The 22525-nt window shown below is 37.5% G+C and overlaps 2 protein-coding genes across 7 annotated transcripts in view; one reads left to right on the forward strand and one right to left on the reverse strand.

Annotated features, from left to right (window-relative positions):
* The window catches only part of LOC131677909 (uncharacterized), a 401698-nt gene that overhangs the window by 298978 nt on the left and 80195 nt on the right, over positions 1 to 22525 (reverse strand). The gene's annotated exons all lie outside the window — the stretch shown is intronic.
* On the forward strand, positions 16402 to 17499 carry LOC131696253 (putative nuclease HARBI1). Its single transcript, XM_058984803.1, has 2 exons — positions 16402 to 16626; positions 16714 to 17499. The coding sequence occupies exons 1-2, from the start codon at positions 16402 to 16404 to the stop codon at positions 17497 to 17499; spliced, it is 1011 nt and encodes a 336-aa protein (XP_058840786.1).

The following is a 22525-nucleotide window of genomic DNA, read 5'->3' on the forward strand; positions in this document are numbered from 1 at the left end:
GCCTCGAGAAGCGCCTTTTGCCGTTCTTGCAGCAGCACGATGAAGCTCCGCTATTTTGGCCAGATTTGGCATCATGCCACTATTCTAAAAGTGTCCTGGAGAGGCATGAGGCCAATTCTGTCCATTTTGTTCCAAAGGACATGAATCCGCCAAACTGTCCGGAGCTGCGCCCGGTGGAGCAGTACTGGGCAATGATGAAGCGGGAACTTCGGAAGAGCAAGAAGACAGTCAAAAACGAGAAGGACATGTTAAGAAAATAAGAAAAAAAACTGAGAAACTGGTACCGGATGACATTGTAAAGACTTTGATGGAGGGCATCAAGCGAAAATGCGTTCAATTTTACACTCAAGGCTCCATCGATTAACTTTTCTTTTGATTTTTGAAGTAAATATATGTATAAAACTACCCTAAAATTTTGATTTGATTTTAAACATTATAAGAATATTGGCATGACATTTTGGGTGTCGCGATAATTTCGTGTTCGCCCTTTATTCTAAGATTTTGTTCGGAACAATAAAACACACAATTTTTGTTATACAAGTTTATTTCTATCTCTTATATCTGTGGAGTTATCGAAAGTTTTAGTATCAAAAAAGCAACATTTTGACAGGAAATAACACTTGAATCCGCAAATTTCCGCAGACAAAGCCATATTCTTTCGAATCTATAAAGAAAAGCTATCAAATCCAGGGATAGCCATTTGTCGCATGCTGTTTCTGGCATGTAGAAACATATATTCAAGAACGACTATAAAACCCTTCATTCAAAAATTACATCACATATTTAATGGTAAAAGGAGGAAGTATGAAGCATGTTGTAACATGGAGGAGAGGAAGGAGGGGGGCATAGCTAGCCAAGTTTTTTGCTGTTGGAAAATATGTTAATATTAAGAATACAATTTATTATATTCAGGATGTGAAATCGACCGTAAAAACTACGATAAATATGCGTTTAAAACCTCACAAATTGTCGTTGGCCTGTATGATTGCCAGCGTCGGTTCATAAAATCGTAATTCATGGGGCCAAAGCAATTTCGTCTTTCCTAATTCCTTTTGGTTAATTTTCAGAGAAACCCCGCAATCCATGTACGAAGGCTCATGAAATTACAGAGAGGATCATACTCAAAAGTCCTCCAGGGTAGAAACCAACACAGTTCTAGTACGCCGATTGTTGGGGAATCTGATCCCCTAATTTCATAAATCAGAGGATTTCCGCCGAAGAACAATACTCCGTTATCGGAGGATGCGAAAAATCTTTTGGTCGGATCAAGTGACAACACAGTCACTGAAAGCGACACAAGTGGATATGAAGACATTTTATTATAATTTTTATCGAAACTAAAAGATTTTAGAATCGAAAACATAGTATTGGTACGTTTCCAATGTTTGATTCCATTTTGTAGTTGGTAAACTATGTTGATCCCTACCCTCTCCTTCCTCTCCTCTATGAAACAACATGCTTCATACTTCCTCCTTTTACTCTTAAATGTGTGATGTAATTTTTGAATGGCTTTACAAAAGGGTTTTATAGTCGTTTTTTGAATATATGTTATTGCATACAGGAGACAGCATGCGACAAATGGTTATCCTTGGATTTGATAGCGTTTGCTTTATAGATTCAAATGAATATTACTTTGTCTACGAAAATGTACGGATTCAATTGTTATTTCATACCAAAATGTTGCTTTTTTGATACTAAAACTTTCGATAACTTCACAGATGTAAGAGATAGAAATAAACTTGTATAACAAAAAATGTGTATTTTCTTATGCCGAACAAAATCTTAGAACATTTTGAAATTGTCAGGGGGTGAATCATACAAAACTCCACAAATGTGTATTAAAATTAAAAGATAGATGTATAGTCTCTTCAGCAAAATTGTTTCTTATTCTATTCCCTATAACTTTACTGAATACAGTATTATTATTATTTTATTTATTCTCAGCTTTGGGGGAATTAATCACCAAACTAATATTATAATAAGATGAGGAATATTTTATAGACAAACTTTGCTGAAGACGCTATAGCTCTAAAATCGTTTTTTCGTGGTGAAAACAATTTCGATCACGTTTTTGCCTATTTGGAAACACTGTGCGGTGGGTCTATTCTGCTCCGGCAGAGGGTTCCCCTGCGGCGGAATTTTTCCCAAACCCGATTTGTTGTTTCATGATGGCGCTGCTTTGTTGGCCCTTCCGCCACTTCCTCTGCAGCTCGATGAATATACTCGTCGCAAACCTGTTGATCGCATCCCAGATATGATCATCGTAGTACATCTTCGACGATATTGTCGACTGTCATGCCTTTGATCTTCTTTGAATCTAGGGCATTCGAAGACCACGTGCTTCGGCGTTTCTTGCACGTTTAGACACTCCGGGTAAAGGGGTGACGAAGTATGTCCAAACCGATGCAAGTACTTCCGGAATCATCCATGCCCAGATACAAATTGCGTCAAATGGAAGTTCACCTTTCCATGTTTCCAATGTACCCACGCCGTCACAATTGCATGCCTTGGAGATAGATCTTGGAGGTCCAACGAAGCTATGTTCATCGGTTATCGGGAGCGATTTCTGTAGTTCTGTAAGGTATCAATGCCACGTCCAGAACGAAAAGCGTGTTGCCGTTCATCGAGTCGTCTGTTTACGATGCGCTTGAACAGATTCGCCATATAGCTAGTGAGCGAAATCGGTCGGAAAGTCCTGAGTCGTCGTAATTGGGTTATGAAATTGAAATAACTATTCTTTTCTTCTTTCTGTCGTGGGCTGTGACTGTTGACAGTCCACTGGTGTTGAAGGCTAGTTGCTGTGACTATATGCCCTTGATATAACTATAGCAATCCGCCAGTCACGCCACGGCAGCAAACGATAAGAACTCCTGTCAGACTCAATCACGATTTAAAAAAAACTGAATAGTTTCTGTTTTGCAAACTATCAACGAAAAATGCAACGTGGAGTTAAGTTGTATCCCAAATCGTTTTGGAGCTTTGCCAATATGCAGCAGTAATACACCGGTGAGCTTTCTGCAATATTATTGGAACGATGAAGGGGAAATAATTCACAATTGGTCCGAAAATCATTCGCTTCTAAGGCCGATGATAAGCTGACGTGGAAGGTGAAGCGTCTGCGAACGAGAATAAGCACTTTATGTGGTGTTTTGCCCGAGGGATTGCCTTCCTATGATGATTCTCAGGGATAGACCGTTCCAACATCAAATTATGGTCTTGTCAAATTTTGGTCTTGTCAAACTGCAAATGACGTGAAAACCCAAGATGATACCAGATAAGGTATAGGCATACGTAAAGCGAGAATTTCGTTTTTACAATTGGCAACATCTACATTGCGTAAATACTGCTTTACTTCCCATAAGAAGAAGTTATTAAAATAGAAATTAATTAAAACAATGTTTTGAATATAGAAACTAGTGCTTTCAGCCTTTATGAGGTTCTCAAGGCGTTTGCCACCAATAATATTATTGTACACACATGCATACACCTTATGCAAATTATCTTGAATCTGTTTTGCGTTTGTCAAATCTGCCACTCTTCTTATTCTTATCCTGACACGCTCGTCTTCCCTTTGGGGCAGACCCTCGGTTTTGCCGCTTTTACTTGATATGATTATGCGTTCTACACGTACACTTGTAAGAGACAGTTCGGACGCATTCGCTTCGCTTACCGCAACCGCATCGTATTCCACAAAAACATGCCATCGGCCTAAGTTTGCAAGTGTGTTTGTCGATGAGAATCTATCCTCGCGGCAGATAGACATCGCCGCCAGCTCTAAGAGCCTTATTCATCTCTGATATTCTATTAGGACGCATCGATTATGCTGCATTACTAGAGCAAGTCAGCATTCACATAAGGTCTACAACGTTACGAGGAAACGTTCTTCTAAGATGAATTAATCACACTGCTAATACCGCCATCATGGGACTACAGAGCCTCTTCAATCGTGTTGTTCGACTTCCATCTGTATCGGGCTATGGAACCGATTCCTGCAGTTTTTTTGTTTATGTTTCCATCATTGGGGCTGATTGCAGGACTATTGCTGTGTGAGTTAAATGTATATATCAAATAAATATGCTGGTTCTTCCGCTTCCGAACTCCGTAAAGTCATTCGCTCGTTGTACACCAAGGCTTCGCTGTCAGTTATCACGCAGAGCATTCACTGTAGACTACAGTCCGGCAAATCTTCCTACGATTTGTGTTCTGCTAACTTGATTTCTTTCCGTGACGCTAGTCTTGATTCCTAGAATCGTCTGAGTGCTGTTGGTCTATTTGGATCAGAGATCTGTAGACGTCGAAGGACTCGAAGATGCTTTCTAACTGGTTAACGACCTGCTTCATGTATCTTATGCTGTTTTTGAGTGACCCCGAAACTCAGTCAGATTGAAATCTCAACCGCTGTCAGTTCAATTATTTTGATTGCAGTTTGAGTTAGAACCTGACTTATTTTCGCTTCAAGCAAAAATAACATTGATTTTTAATGTTTCCAATCTTCCAATCCCTTGCTATTGAATATCGTTACAACATATAAAAAGAACAATGTGACGCACGCCTTGTTAGTAAACAAGAAAAACTGCAAAAAATAATGTTTTGGATGACATTTTCTTTCTTTTTGAACCTGGAATTTTTTTACAAAGCCCTGGAAAAACCTGGAATACTCGGGGATTTTTTTTCTTCAGATTGAGTAGACACCATGTGTAATAAAAATATAGTTTTCAGAAAATTTGCCTATGTGTTAGACTACTATGACGAAAAAGGATTTAATAAAAATCGTTCACACTTCAACCACAGAATATCATACACTTCTTTAGTCTTTCGTGAAGTTTCTATGAAAATATGTCATTTCTGAATGACATTATGATCATTCATATTTACGTTTTAAAGATTCATCTAATCCAAAATGAGTAGTATTTGACAAAGTCATAGAAGATCGAATCAAATGAGTCAGAATATTTTTTCTCATATTTTGTTTCGCACGATTTCCTCTGCTTTTTTGATGATAATTACCATCACACACTATGCTGTTATAAGCACTTTGACTATTTCAAAATCTTCAAAAAATTTGAAGGTAAGCGCTCACACCAATAAGGATACAAATTTATTTCATTTTCTCATAAAAGACAAAAATATAATGTGAAGTCCACGTGGACATTTCCGATATCACCACCGCCCTCCCTCCCCATGGACAAGCGCGGACTTTCTCGTAACCCCTACCTACCCCTACTTTGTTCACGTGGTATATGGATTGCCCCTAATTTGATCAAGTCGATGAATAACGAAATTAGAGTTACTGTTCAATTTAATATTTCGTTTTAAAAAAGTTTCGGTCACAACGGCTATATGCACATTACATGAAAAATATAATCTTCGCACGTTTTTAATGAGTAGTATTCCAATTTAATAAATTTAAAATATTATTTAAAGTCATGTAGAGGAGTTGTAATTCTATTTTGAAGCACATTTAACATGTTTAAACTTGTTTTCTTGAAGTGTAGGGGAATTGTGGGAAAAACCGACACTGTGGGTAAAACCGACACCCCACAACATTTCCTAGAAATCAAATTTTTATTCATTTCATAATGATACATTATTATTAGTACGTTTGTTTAGAGCATTTGAAGAAAAATTGGATTTACGTTAGTACGACGAATGTCATAAAAATAAACAAAACATACGACAGCAGCGTTCATACTCGTCTGGATGTTAAATTTCGTTGGTAGATTTTAAGGTTTTAACCGAACAAAAGCTTTTCAAATCACCACATTTTTCAGTACCTATTATTATCGGTCTGTCCTATGATCAACTAGGTGTATTGAAGACGACTTTGAGAAATTCAATATTTTTAATTGCTTTTATAAAAAAATGTGCGCTGTTGGGGTAAAACCGACACCCTGTGGTTAGGGTAAAACCGACACGCTGTTAAGATGGTTGTGTATACTTGCGATTCATTTCAAAATACTGGGGATCTTTGTGAAACTTCAATTAGCCTATTAGAACACTATAGTATTAGCAGAAATACACAGAAATACTTTTATTGTGTTTATTTGTTGTATGTCCCTTTAAAAATCAAAAATTGGAATTTTTGCTTATCTGATTCTATCGAAGCTTTTGCTATTTCTGCAAAAAGCTCCTCAAACCGAATTTCTAGTGTTCTCTTGGTTTGTCATAGACGAACTTTATTACAATGAGACAATGATCTTATGTATACCCCAATTGATCGTTGATGATCAGAGTCCGGAAAATCAAATCTCAACCAGATAGTTTTACTCAGAAGTGTGTGTGTCACTTATAAGTGAATGAATCCAATTAGCAAAACGTAGAACGCTTGCAAATCTTCTTTTACGAAATAAAATGACACTGGTGGTTGCAATGATGAGCGCAAGGATTATTTGGAAATATTCATATCAATAAATAATCCTATAGCATAAAATACTCTTATTCATAGTACTACGCTTTCGAACTTTCTTCCCCTCACTACACAATGAAGCAATAAAAAGCTACTCATACTCACACTTTATTAATCACGCATATATCTCATTTTTAATAAAGATTAAAAAATTTAATAAAGTGGAGAGAAAATAAATTAAAGGGGGTGTCGATCTTACCCCTATGGGGTGTCGGTTTTACCCGCAGTGCCTACAAAAAGTCACTTTGTTTTCCAAGTTTTACAACCAATTATTTTTAATGAAATTAATTTTTTGAAGCGCTGAAAAAATTAAGTCTTGTTAAGAATTTTCTGAAGAAGAATTCTGCATACAAACTATAATTTTATTGGTTTTGTGGCAACTTAGAAAAATTGTTAATCTTAAGGTGTCGGTTTTAACCATAATTCCCCTACCTGAAGAAGTAGATTTTTTGCCTTTCTCATATAAAGAAAGGCTATGTAATCACTGAAAAAATCAACCGAGGCACGGAGGGCCCAGTATCATATACCATTCGATTCGATTCGAATTTTCTCAGAGATGGCTGAACCGATTTTCACAAACTTAGTTTCATTTGGTATAACGCTCTCATAAGCTGCTATTGAATTTTTAGTTGATCCGACTTCCGGTTCCGGAGTTACGGGTAACACATAAAATTCCCATACAAACTGGTACAGCCATGATGTCCAAATGACGTAAAACATATTAAAATGGGTGCAAAATTACTCTAGGATTCGGGTCTGGATCACTAATGATAAATCAAAGCAGCTTTGACCACATTGGCCACCTATGACGGTTCATGATGCCTCCGGGAAACTCGCCAAGTTCGTAAGGAAATATAACACCTATTACCCAGCGAATTCTCGACCGATTTTTACAAATTTGATTTCATATGAAAGATACAGTAATGTCATTGACTGCTGCTGAATTTCATTCGGTTCTGACTCTTAGTTCCGGAGTTACAGGTTGGTTAGTAAGCTTACACTGGAATTTCCCATATAAACCGATATAATCGTAAAACCGCAGAGGCTTAAAACTATTGAAATGGTCACCAAATTACTAAGATACGCACGTCTAGATCACTGATTGCCAACCAAACATTCTTTGGATTTAATGTCCACTATCGATGATTCCGCAAGTTCCGGATTCCGGTCATATTTCACAATTTAAGTCACATCGCACAGTGGCGTAACTATATCAAATCTATGACCAAAATAGAAAAAAAATTTTTGTTTATTTGTCCAAATTTTTAGCTTAAATCGTTCTTCGAAAAATACTCTAACGTTTTGCTTAAAAAAAGCGTTTTCGTTTGATAATTTTAGTATGCAATAATTTGAAATCAGTGATTTTTTTTACACATTTCATTAGCTTGAAAGCATTATCCCACATTTTTTTCAGATTGCTCAAAAACTAATTACCCAAAGTCGATATATAATTCAAAATCGTGCTTTTCATAGCAAACTCCAACAATTACAATCAATTGTGGTCAATTCTTGCTTTTCTTTTTCATTTTTGGGAAGGTTTTACAAAAGTGCTCTCATTTTTCAATTCAATTTCATATTCGTTAGTAAAAAAAGTACCTTGTCGGGCAATGTCGGGTAAATCCGTTAAATGGAGAAGATTATTTGGAGTGTCCTCTCACTGTTCCACGAAGAAAATATTCCCAATTAATCCCTTTCGATATTTTACAGCTGTCTGAAAATGTCATTTTTTGCTCAAATATAAGAAGAATAAAATTTAAAGAAAACGGTTTTGGACTATTTAAAAGATCTTATATGACAAGAATAATTTGCGAGCGGTTAACAAATTGGATAATTGAAGTTTTTCACAAATTTTAATGTATAACTCTTTGTACTTTTGCTGCGGCTTCTGAATAAGGCCCCTGATTTGATGGAAACCGGTAGTGTTCCGGATCTTCAAAGCCCTATATCTACAACCACAGTTATATGCGGTAGACAAACTTCATTGTGTCTTGATTGTTAGAGTTTTCTGCAACTTTAAGTGTATAATTCTTTGTACTTTTGCTGCGGATTTTGAATGAGGCCTCTAATTTGATGAAAACCGGTAATGTTCCGGATCTTCAAAGCCCCATATTTCCGACCACAGTTGCGTGCGGTGGGCATATGTGATTCCATTTTCCGCAACTTTTAGTGTATATATTGTTATACTTTTTCAGCGGCTTCCAATTAAAACCCTTTTTGTTCGGATTTCTTCCACTGTGCACTGCAAGGAGGTTTCATATTATCATATTTTGCTCATAAATTGTCTAAAACCAAGGCAAACCATTTTTCATCACTTGTTATCGCATAATAAAGCTGAAAACATGTGAAATTATTTTGGCCATAGATTTGATATAGTTACGCCACTGTGCATCGGCTCTTCGGTGATGACTGACCCGATGATTTCAAACCAAGTCTCAGATGAAAGGCAACATTTGCGGTTGAGTATTGTGTCGCCACTCATCACCCCTTCTTCCCCACACCTCGCTCCTTCATCACACCTCTACCTTTGGACCACCCTCACATCCGCATTTCCTTCATCCACCCCGCATACCAAAATAAGATGAAGGATTTCTAGCGCATCCTCCACTCCCACTTTACTAAACCTCCACCTGCTCCGCTTCCAAACCCATTCAACCAATATAATCACATAAAGACAACGTTGAACTCATGTTGATTAAGTTAATTAAATATTAGGGAAGCCCGGGGCTAGTTGGTGGTTGGGGTAAGTTGGCGGAATCCCTTTATCTTTGTTTCTATTAGACAGACAGCGCTGCCTCTCATTGTGTACCTCCAGTTAAGTGGAACCCATTATCCAATGTGTATTTGTTAAAAAACATTTTGTTTTGTAAGGGACGATCCACAAATGACGTAGCATTTTTGAGTGATTTTTAACAACCCCCATGATCAGCATGAACCTTTGATATAATTGAATCTCCATTTTCTGGCGTATTAATACATACCGCCAACTTACCCCGAAGCCGGGGTAAATTGGCGGGATTTCCGCGTCACACATTTTTGTCTATCAAAACAAAGACAATGGGCCGTATGAATAAAAAAGAGTTTACTTCAAAAACTAGCAGATGCTAGTAGTAAAGTAGCATTGGTATGAATAAAAAAAGCATTTACTACAAGCAACTTTCGAGCATGTGACTTTACTTTTTCGAACATAGTAAACGCTATTCTGGTATGAATAAAAAGTGGGTGCTATATTTTTGTGTTTTGGTCGAGTAGTGGCAAGCATAGTTTTTTCTTTAATTATATGCTCACTTTAAGCTAATCATGTGATAAATTTTAATAACGAAAATATTTAATTACGTGGTTACAAAAAACATGGATTCTGGTCAAACGAAAAATCTGTCACTACATAAGGGACCATTCATAAATTACGTAACGCTTTTAGGGGGGAGGGGGTTCGAGAAGTTGTTACATATTGTGACATAGGGGGGAGGGGGAGTAAGCTAGATCGTTACGTAACGTTTCATCATCGAAGAAAAAAAAAATTTTCAAGGAATTTGTTACGTAATAGGGGAGGGGGGGATAACTAAATTTGTGACAATTTGTTACATGGGGGGAGGGGGGAGTCAATTTTAGACAATTTTTGCGTTACGTAATTTATGAATGGTCCCTAATTATTTTATAATTCGCAATCAAATAATTTTTTTTCTGGAAAATATTGATTTACTTTTCCGCGTGTTTGATTGCGAGGTAGAACAAGTCAAGTGAGTCAAGAAAAATTGATGAAGCTTAGGACTATGTGACTTGATGAAGCCGAAAATTTTAAGATCATCTGCGATGCCCGTCTTTAATTTGCTGAATAGACGTATCGACCATCGTAAAGTAGCGGATTCAGTTGATCATTCTACGACAGTTGACATAACGTTTATCGTACGAATCTTCGTTGGACTTGACTGGAAATAACAATTTAGACAAATGGGACGTTTCGTTGTAAACTGGGTGGAGGTTTTTCCAGCACATCCCCAATAAAGTTTAGTGCAGAGAACGCGGCTGACCCAACGGAGGTCTGCCGATATTAACCCAAAAAACCAAACACTTGAACTGCTCAGGCCCGTGAACGGATCAAGGACAAAACCTTACATGTCAATTTTGTGATCAGTCGGCACACCATATAAGTATCTCGCTCCGAAAGAATGCGATGCCCCCAGGGACTTGCTAAAACTCCGACTTCTGGTATGGCAGTCTTGAAACGGGCATTAAAGTCCTCTTTTGTTTACCGAATTCCGGGGTTTTGGGGATACAGAGGAGATTTTGGACGTTTGATAAGCTACACTTGGTATAAAAAGAAACATTCTAAATTTTAATGGTTCACTACCACGGTAGGTTGGGATGGCCGACGCCCTGTAGACCAGTGGCAGCGGCGGTGGTGATGGTGATGAAATGAGCGTACTGAAAAGTTCAACTGTGTTTTTCTCGAAACAGCTTTTTTGCAGCTGCACCTCCCCGAAATATTTTATTACAATTTGAAAAATTGTATATGTTCGACAAAAATGTGCCTAATATTTTAAATGGAATTCTCTAAGTTTCTTTTTCAAAAGTTATCTTCTGAGAATATTTTCTTGTAGTGAAAATTGACAACAGAGCTCGGCACCTACTGGTTGGCTCGTTATGGAGGCTTGACCTACCGCCGAGGACTACATCGACTAGCTCGCGAAGAAGCAGAGAATTAAATGGCTCACTTGTATCGTAACCAAACTGAGAGCTAATTTGGTTCACAAACCGGCATATGTATCGAGAGAAATTCCGGCACCGGGGAACTCTCAGTCGGATAAAGGTGAGTTTAACGCCAGGGACTATCTGAGTAGGTCGCAACAAAGCTGGGAACTAAATGGCTTAGGGAAACCGGAGTTAAATGGCTCATACTATCAGGAACGAAATGGATCACTGAAATGAAAGCTAAATAGCTCACGAAAACGGAAGCTAAACGACTCACAGAAATGCCTTGCGGTAACTTACCGCTGGGTAATATCTGAGTGGAGTTTATGGCTAAATGGTTCAAGTTCGCCGAGGATCTATATAGCCTAATAGATGGAGAGAATGGCAGAAAGCAAGATGAATGACGGGAATTAAATAGATGAAAGGTCGAGCTATTTCATGGATAGTGAGGGTCCGAGTTAACTTCAGAAAACTCGTGAACAAAAGGCTTCGTGATCGCCAAAATCAACGGGGTCTTCATGTGCAGCTGTTTCGCACCTACAAGTTGGATAGTGGTACAGTTCAGTATAATGTTGGAACAGTTAATCGAACAGTGGGTGACCGACCAAACGACGAACGCTGATAGTCATTGGTGGTGACTTCAATACCTTGGTTCTAATTTATTCATTTCGTTTATTTGAAAGGCACAAATGCGTTAGCTTAGCGGTGCCAAATTCTCTTGTTTTTACATTTTGGATATCTTCAAACTAGGAGGTTACAATGTTGAAATATTTTTTTTATAAAAGAGAAAAATTACAGCTATCTTAAGACTAGAAATAAGATTCTATATACAAGAGAGGGGCGAAAGCAATACCTGGGTTGTGAAGTGGGCAGTAGAATAACGAACACAAGAGGAGATATGTGAACTTGGACCTACGATTGTGCAATGAAGGTTCCGTTAGCATATTTCTAAGAGACGGGAAGGAGTCTATAATCGATGTTACATTCTGTAGCCCTTCACTAACGGTGAACATGGACTGGAGAGCAAGCCTGGAAGAAGTCATTTCAAATGACATTTTTATGCGAAAGTTCGGGAAACACGACAGCCTCGGTGCAAGTTTGACTATGGCTGCTGTGCATGTAAACAGACGAGAGAAAAGCAAAAACGTTCGTGCTGCTGAGCGTGCCTGTTACATGTTCCTGAAAGTTTGGTTATTATGCTTGGTGCCGTAGTTTGGTTTGGTTCGCTAACAGTTGCAAATGTATGTGAATGGCCTAGCAGCGGTTCAAAATGAATGTAGTGAACGACATTCATGGCTTATATAGGACTGCAAGCAAAATATTAGCGGTCACCTAGTATCGTTGAAGGGGAAGTTGTTGGCCGTTGAAAATCAATAGTTTTGGACATTTACAATCCGCTGGGGGATCCGTCGATGCGTCAAGATGGAATCTTTTTTTCAACTTTTTGATAATGAGTTTTATTTTTTTTAATCTAAAGTTTTATTTGAAACGGCTCAATGCGTTAGCACAACAGAGCCGTGGGTCTTTTAATATTTTTACAATAAGTAAAAATAAAAAAAATCTAAGAATGTCGGTCTGCCAGATCTTGTTGACGTAGTTTGCTGCAGCGTGTTGAGATCTTTTTCTTTGGCGGTGTAGCCGCTTGGAGCTCATTCAGTCTGCCTTCTTTCGCGTTATCGTTCCCGTCCATATCGTCATCGGTACTGCTTTCTTGCTGTTCACGATCAGAGGTTCTTATTTGTTTCTTGTTCTTACGGGTCGCTGTTGAATGTCCATCTGCTTCGGTATTTGCTTCTTTATTGGCGATGCTAGTTGTTGGTTTGGGAGTGGTCGTGGTCGTTGTACCTGCATTATTGGTTAATTGGATTGTTGTTTTTGGTTGATCTGAAGGTGTCGGTGGCTGCTTGTTGGGCTTGTTGGCTGTAGTAGATGAGTTTTGACTAGTTGCTGTTTTTCCGTAGTGGACTGTATGGTTACAGAATTAGCATGTTGGGGTCTGCCCGGGATATGTGATTAGCGTTGTTTGCTTATAGGTCACGCCATCCTTCGATGATTTGCACTCGATAGTCATGTAAGAAGGTATTTAGTAACTCGCATCCTCACAATACGAACGCCGTTGGGAATGCCGGTGAAAAAATTTCTCCAGGTGTGATTCGTAATAGATTCTACTTCTCCATATTGTGACATGATTCGTTTGATGTAATATTCCCTAGTGCGCGGGGCGAAATCATGGATACGCTCGTCCACCATGTCGTTTTCCATATGCACGGAGATCTTGATGCTACGAGTTTTATTAAAGTTGATCAAAATCGTGTTATCGCGTAGCACAGGCACTTTTGTTTCATTTGGTAAACTCATTTCACTCCGCAGCCGGGGGGCAACGATACAATTTGTATGTGCACTGATATAGAACAATAGCTAGCTTGATTCACTGGTGCCTATAGCCTACTATAGCTTAGCGATTTTTTTTTGTTTCTGCTTTGTGCGATGTCAGAAGATGATAATGAGTTTTATGTTGCAGGGGAAATTGTTAGCCGTTGAAATCAATCGAATAAGCTGCGTGTGTGGTGGTCGTAGAAGTAAATAAAAGGGCACGAGATCGAGTAACCTGAGTAATTTGCAATACCTTCGACCACGATGATAATGATCGTAAACAGTTTGAGCGTTCTTGTATTGTGCCTCAAAGTATGTCCGACTAACAACATAACGGAAAACTGATGTTTTAACAAATTTAACACCATCTGGGGCTAGGTTTCATTTCAAAAATGGAAAAATTGATTCTACGTGACTTCTGGGTCATTCTACGTGAAATGATCGAAGCACGTGTAATCGACCCTCACGTATTTGAACCAATTTTAGGAAAATAGTTCATCCAAGGCCAACATCCAAATTTTTGGGTCGATTGAACCATCCCTCGGTCTATGGACCGCATTAATATTTCTTAAACAATTTCCTTCAATTGACGTCTCACGGGTTGATTCTAGAGTAAATACTGGAGATATAACCAAAAGAAAATAAAAGTTTTTTTTCAATTTGTCCTCCCATGGACCGAGGGGATGGATCAATCAATTCGAAAATTTGGATTTTTGCCTTTCTCATATAGAAAGGTTATACAATTACTCCTAAAACCGACTCTCAAACCGAGGCCCGGAGGGCCGAGTGTCATATACCATTCGACTCAGCTCGTCGAGATCGGAAAATGTCTGTGTGTGTGTGTATGTGTGTATTAGACCTCTCCACATTTCAATTTTTTGTTCTAAATGAATTTGAGAACTTTCGCCAAAAATTGCTTAATTTGGACATGATTTAGAGGAGTCTCCAATCAAAAATCGTGTTTTTCCTATGTTTCCATAGGAAGATCACTTACACTCTGATTTAATAGGCGCTACATGTCCACAAATCGTCAAATGTTGTTCCTTAGACATATCTTAACATGTTTTAACAGGTGAACATAGCTCTAATCGCAATAAAAATTTTGTTAACTGAATTTTTATAGTAAATAATACCAAAACCAAGAAAAATACCACTAAATTTTGTGCATGATTGACTTCTACTTCCGGAATTTACAGGATGATGAACACGATCGCGCAGAAAAACCCGATTTCAACGGATGCAGCGATGAATGTATAAAGGTGATTTTTTTTCAAAAATGCGACCACAACTGCTTGGATTTATAGTTCTAGGTCACTAACAGTCATTCAAAGTCTCTTTGGCCACATTGGCCACCATCGCCGGATCCGGCGGCCCAGGCGGAAGTATCCAAACTTAGAATAACAATTACATCGGTTTCTCGGAGATGGCTAGACCGTTTGGACCAAACTTAAATCAAGGCTTTTAGTACCCCGTACACTGCTATTAAATTTAATTCTGATCCGACTTGCGGTTCCGGTGTTGCGGGTTGTGGCATGCGGTCACATAGAAAATTCCGATTCAGAATGATACCTTGATGAAGGCAAAAAGGTAAAAAATTCACTAAAATGAATATATCTATATGTCAAACAACTTGCATTAACAGTTCTAAGTCACTGACGGTCAACCGAAGTCTCGTCGACCGCATTGACCATCAAAGACAGTTCCGGATGTGACCCGGAAGAATCGCCACCTACAAAAATTAACAAACTCACATCAGTTTATCGGGGATGGTTGGGACGATCTTGACAAGCTTAGTCCCAAATGAAAGGAAATAATCTAAAATAATTTCGTACGGATCGGTTATATGGTTTCCAAAATATAGACGGAATATATGAAATTCCCACATAAGCCGGAACAATTTTTATTTTTCTGTGGTCCCCATGAAATTTATGATATCGAATTCGTACTTTCGATGCCAAATATCTCCAAAAAGCATGAAATGACTAGATTTTATGTAACGTCGGAACTTTTTTCGGCTGCTATTGAATTTTATGTCGTTTCCGGAGTTACGGCTTTAATCCTCAAAAAGACAAGGGATCTCAGAGGCCCGGCTAGTTACTGTTCTCTAGTTTCAATGAACTTGTAATTTGAAATACAAATGATCGAATCTTTTCGGGGCGTCGATTCTCTCACTGATAAAACGACAAAAACGAGGCTTACGATTTCGTTGGGTCTTACGAGTGATGCTTCTTGAAGTCACTATTATAGTTTGCCTTTTGAGGGTTAAGAGTGCGACCACGCATATAAATTGTTACCACTATAACAGTCTAGATCACTAATGACACCCCAAAGTCGCTTTGACATTAGCCGACATACGACGGTTCCTGAATTCATAGAAGGAGGAACTGAAAAGGAAAATTTAAAAATCGAATTATTATTTTTGATGCAAAGTGTCTTTAAAATGCATAAAACGTCAAAATTTGATGAAATCTCGAAAAATAATAAAAAATATTGAAAATAATCGAAATGCAGAAATGAGAAAGGCACAATTGCACCGATAGGTGGATTAAAACAGGTTTTATATTGACCATAGGTGAACAAGTTCTCCAAAATAGGTTTAAATTCACAAAGGCCTATTTGAAGTTTGCCCATTATTCGATCATTTCGCGTGGAATGGCCCATATGCATTTTATAAAGAATTAGTTTGTGTTAGTTTACAGTTACAGTGAATTTACAGTTATTTTTCTAATTTTTTCTAACATCTTACGTGTAGCCATTTATGTCAATGAAATATGTGTTTTTCGCAGCAACCAACACATTTTCAAAATTTCATACATATTTAAAGTAGTTGTGCTAAGTAGGCTATTTTTTCGTGCGTCCTATGAAAATCCATCTAGTAACCGTTGCTTCTTGTAAACAATAAGAACACAAAATACTGGTGATCCAACACAAAAATGGCCATGTTTATGGATTTTAGTGTTCGACGTCGTAAAATATATAGAACACGGCGCAGCAATGAATTAGACAGTTTTAAGCACTTATACCGGTTTACAGAAAATAATGTCGAATGGTTAGCTGCTCATTTTCTCGGTTCATCTCATGAAACTAGAGGCGGTGCTTTAAGTAATTTCCAAAAGATGCAAATTTTTCTTCGATATGTTGGAGATCCCGGATTCCAGGTAAACAGTTTTGTTTTGGAATAATAAAACAGCTTTTTGTTATACATCTAAGAACGTTAAATTTATGAAATATGTGCATATTTCTAGGTTGGTGTTGGGGAAGATATTGGAATACACCAAACGACTGTCAGCAAAACTATTTGGAATGTATGCCAAAAAATTGCATCAAAATCTTCTGATTGGATTAAATTTCCGGTCACGAAAGAAGATATGGATGCGGCTAAGAATATATGGCGTAGAAAGTTCAAATTTCCGGATTCAATAGGAGCATTGGACTGCACTCATGTCATTATTCAAAGTCCATATGAACATGCAGATGAATATGTGAATAGAAAAGGTTTAAAATCGTTCAATATACAAGCTACATGTGATGCAAACGAATTGTTCACCAGTATTGATTGTACATGGCCAGGATCTGTACACGATTCTAGAATATGGAAAAATTCATCAGTGTTTCAGGTAATGCATGAGAATCCTGCCGAAGCCTTATTGCTAGGTGATGATGGCTATGGAATTGCTCCTTGGGTCATGACTCCATACAGAAATCCCAATACCCCCCAACAACAACGGTACAATAAAATTCATAGCAGTGAACGAGTCATAATAGAACGAGTGTTTGGTCAGGTCAAGCGGAGGTTTCCATTCCTGCAATCGAAAGTACGAGTTAATACACGTCGTATTCCAAGCATGATTTTGTCTTGTTTTGTGTTGCACAATATAGCCAAATATTTAAAGGATGAGGAATTTGAAGAGGTTCGATCCACAAGTAATAGAAATATACATGTTCCAATGCTTGATGAAGTAAATAACAATGATAAAAAAAGAGGTCAAGCGCGACGTAATGCTATTACAACATATTTATTTCAATTGTAAACGCCATATTACATAAATATATCATAACTTATTTCAATATATTTCTGTGCGTAGTTTTTTAATCCAATTTTAGTTAAATTCCAATGGCTAATTTCTGGGTTGTTGCGTAGCCTGCATGTAGAAAGAGAAATTCGAATCTGTGTAAAAAAATTATCGTTAATTAATGAGATTAAATAGAATCGTCCATATCTGTATCCGATTGGTGGTTTTGCTCTTTGTAGTCATCATCTGATCGATGATTGTCGCATTCACTATCTACTCCCTCAGAATGAATGGTTCCAGAAAACTGTTTAGCTTCTTGATTGGAAATTTGCGATCTCAACACCAGGTCAGCTTTCGACAGCACCTGTTCTATCTTTTTTGTCAATTCAGTTTGCTCAGTAAAGTAATTCAACTGCTTCACAAGCACGAGGCGCTGCAAATCAGGTGTGCTCAAAGTAGCCGTTTCTGTCGTCTCAAAATACCCGTGAAATAGGAATTAATGAAGATTTGAGTTTATGACTTGTTTTTAAGTGATTGATTATTTGCTGATTTAGAACTTTCCCTATACCTGGTGTTTTGTTGGAATGGATCCTTTCGATAGCATCGATTTTCTTTGTCGACCACTTCTATAGGCTTTGGAACTCGTGGATGCCTCAGATGGTAAGTTTCGTTTGTCTTGTGAAGTTCCTTCTCCTGGGCTCAAAGAATCAGTATCGCTTGCATCGGATTCGGAATAGCTTACGGCTTTCTTGCACGTTCCAATAGATACACCATCTATTTAAAACCATCAATAATAAAAGTAACTATGCGGGCGAATTATTCCGTGAGCATGGTACTTACAATGAATTTTGGATATTGCTGGATTTTCAGCAGCTCCGAGAAGGTCATAGATGATCTTTTCACCACGACTTAAATCGATTTTTTTATTTCCAGTCGCTTTTCCGTCGGATTTCACTTTCACCCGGTTCTTTAAGTTATTCAGCTTCTTCAGAACTTGCAGTTCGGTGAGCGAAACACCTTTCTTCCTTGAAATGTGCTCAACAACCACTTGAACAGCTTTCTTTTTCATTGATTTCAAAACGGGAGTTTGCCCTTTTTGAAACAAAACCGATCCGTGTTTTTGCAAACAAAGAGCGAAAAAAGTATCATCGACGCGCTTAACTGGTTGTGATTTTACCGTGCTATTTGCAACTATTTGGTCCATCCGAATGTTGTTTTCGTCCAGATATTCACCGAGCGTTGGGTTTCCTGATTCCATTTTCGTTTTTTACCCGGAAATATACAAGAAAATCCTCACGACGACCAAGAACACAACGAATTGGGAATGCTTTACAGCTTGAATTGAAGTAAACGCTAGCTTTTACTTTTTCGAATATAGCGCATGCTTTGATCGTTTTTATTCATACCGACGCACCGTTTACTTTACTTTTAAGACTTTACTTTGCTTTCAAGCATTTACTACTATTTGAGCACATGCTAGTTTTTATTCATACGACCCAATGTATCAAACACTGTGATAAAATTCAGGGATGTTGGCTACAGCCGCATGTTCTATTTTGCAAGATCTATCTACTTCAAAGCGGTAAAAAATGTTAACTAAAAACACCGCAAACTAGCCCAGGTCTCCTTTATACTTTTTTGTTTAAAGTGAGTCTGCTTCTACTTTCGTGGTAGTCGTGGGATACGTGTTAAGTGAAATAAGAATGTAATAGACATTTCCACAATTCTATTGAACAAAACCCGCTAATGAATCATAGTTTGGCTAAATGAGAAAGGCGCAATTGCACCACTAGGTGGATTATAACAGGTTTTTTATTCTTAAAATACCATCATTTCGGTATTAGATATTTGAACAGGTTTATGGGTTTTCGGCAACGGTAAAACCGATACTCCCGACCCTAACTTTGACTCGAGGATGACTGTTTTCAGTTGCCTCTTACGATATGGGATCTGGAACCCAATGGATCGATTCTTGGCTGACCCGCTGGATGCCACACGTCCTCACATATTTTACTTAAGAGGGGTTTCCCGAGCAGATTCTGACAACACATTGAAAACTAAACTTGATGTTGTGATGTTCGGCAAATGATTACTCAGGTTGTTGTCGTTTTGGTCGTTTTAAGATCGAAATTGAGAGCAGCAAAATTGTCCTATGACATCAAGCAGAAAACTAATTCTGCTATCAGTGAGAGTAAATTGAAAGCTCATTGAGATGTTGAATTTTTTTTTTGATAACAAAATTCACTTTGATGTTTTGCTAAAGAAATATAAACATAGAAACAATGATAACAAATTGAGATCAAAATTTGATGTCATATTTAAAAAATCTAAAACTGATAGCACAATAAGATTTCAATTTGATGCTATTATCAAAATATGAATTCTACTTGTTGTAATTTTGATGTACGACTTTGCTCGGGTTATCATATAAATGGCCAAAATCATACTGCATTTCTACGCGTGGTTAAAAAAAGTTTCCATGTTTAACAAGCTTAAACTTTTTTTATTTTGAGGACTTTATTATAATTATGCTAATTATTTTTTCGTCAAAATTTATTCGTTCAATGGTTTGATCGATTCCCATGATATTGATATCGAATGAAAGGTATTCTTCGATGTGAACCAGGAAAATTGAAAAGAAAACGTGTGTTTACCACTTTTGGCTAAAAAACAATTCAAAAATAATTACCATTAATTTGATATCAATATCATGAAAATCGACTGCAAAAACATGCCGACCTTGCGCGAATATCTCCCAAATGAACGAATATATTAAAAAAAAATTAATAAAGTCTTCACAATATAAAAAGAATCTTAAACTATTTTTATGGAAACTTTCTTTTAACCACGCGCAGAAATTCGGTATGATTTTGGCCGTTTATATGATAAGCCCCCCTTAAAACGTGTCGGAAATTCGCAAAGTCTTCTATAATAGACGCAAATTATCAGTTCTGATAGAAGCGTAAATTTACCGAATATGAAGCAAATAGTACCAAAAACGCGAACTTCACTGAAATTTTATAAAGGTCGCAATAACTTTGCTGGTAATGAATATTGAGTATAGGTATCTCTAAAATCCGAAACGAAAAAATTAGCATCGCAGCGCCACCTATGCAGTGAAAATTCAGACTAATTTACATCACCAAGAGAAAGCGCAGGTAAAACCAAGATACTTTGCTGAAGACATCATTTAATAAAAAAAATTCTACATATAGCAACAAATCGACATAGCACACATATAGCAACAAATCGACGAAACGCTATCTCGGGATAGGCAATACTGTTTTTGTAAAAAGAATCTGTAGCCCTTCCTCAAGTCCACGTTTATTGTATCATCAATTGAATTTCCTTGAAAGCAATGCTTAGTGATGTTCTAAGGTGTCGCTAGATATCAATTTCCAATTTCTAGCTTGAGAAAGAACTTGAAATTTTATGAATTGAAACCCGGAAAGGTTCCCACTCAGACACTTAACAACTAAAAATATTGCTAGATTGGAGTAATCATAACAAAGTTAAATGAATTTGTTGCAGTTTGGATCATAGATGAACGCGTTTTTTTTTCGTCGGATCAAAGTTAGATCTAGTGAACTCGTTTTCATACTTCTCGAGCACTGCAGATAGAAAGATCGCCTCCTTGTAAGTCTATGTTTGCAATTGGTTGGTGTCCTACTCTAAAGCCACGATGTATTTTTGCTATCAGCGCGTTTTCACAGTGTGGTTTTCCATTTTCCATTCCGGTCATGAGTTTCTTTTCGCCCACGAAGTGAGCGGCACAGATCCAAATTACCTATCGATATGTATGTACATTCCGAAAGTAAACGAAACCGCCTGTCGGGTTCGCACTTCCGTATGATCATCGTTTTCGTGAGCAAGTATGCTGAGCAGTGAAGTATGTACAAGCGAGAGAATCGCTCAAAAAAATTGACATCAGGCAGCGACGAAATGGGATGTAGTCCATAAGATCGACAGAGAACAAAATTTTCAGCTGCATATGTGTGTATATACTCGGAAAAACCCAAGTTTGATGTGATCGTGTAAACAATTTTCTACAGAAGAAATTATCTTTGTGGTTGTTCTAAGTTTTCTGAATTGACTGTGCTGCGTGTGCGAGCTCTATATATATTTTTTGTTGATTCTCCACACGGTGGTACTTCATCATTGTTTTTGTTGTCCTCAATCCCAGAAGAATGTGAACATTTAATTGTTTATTTTGCCTTCTATTTACCAACCATGGAACAATAAGAAATTTCTTAAAAAACAATAATCTTTTCAGTTTCAACACAGTAGAGCTAATAATCATGGGGAACAATTTGGCTAACTAATGACATCAAATTATTCAAGTATAGACGAGAGGATGATTCTTGAATTAGGCAGCATTTATAAATTACGTAACACTTTTAGGGAATAGGGGGTATGCCAACATAAGTGGGAGGGAGAGTAAGCTAGAACGTTGGATAACATATTTTTAAGATTTTGTTGCGTGCTAGGGGAAGGAAGGATAAAGAAGGCAATTTGTTAAATGGGGGAGGCGGAGTCATTTTTGGAGATGTTTTTTACGTAACGTAATTCATGAATGGCCCTTGGAAACACAATGTTTCTTTTTCAACGATTGAAACAGAGTAGCATATGTAAAAATGCTAGAAGATCGAAAAAAGTCTATACAAGGCGATGTGATTGGCAAAATTTAAAAACAGAAAACATTTACAATGTTTTCTAGCCTAATTGTTAACCAACAAGTCGATTTACAACCACCAAAGATACCGGTCACGAAACTTTGCTGCTGTCTGAGCCAGCGCAAAACAAATCACAACAGCTAGGGTTATCAAATAGACTGCAAGTGAACTAAGGACATGTTGAATCTTGACCGAGTCATTTTATTAATCCTTGAGTAAAATGTGGTTAGTTGAGTGGTTTTTAGAAAATATTTACAATATTATTTTTTAGATCAGCGCTTTTTAGTTATTATTGTGCTCCTAAGAACTGTACAAAATATAACGTCAGTTGGTAATATCGTGGTATCCCGTATTGCATTTGAAATTTGTAT

This window comes from Topomyia yanbarensis, chromosome 1, assembly GCF_030247195.1.
Source record: "Topomyia yanbarensis strain Yona2022 chromosome 1, ASM3024719v1, whole genome shotgun sequence".
NCBI classification, from domain to species: domain Eukaryota; kingdom Metazoa; phylum Arthropoda; class Insecta; order Diptera; family Culicidae; genus Topomyia; species Topomyia yanbarensis.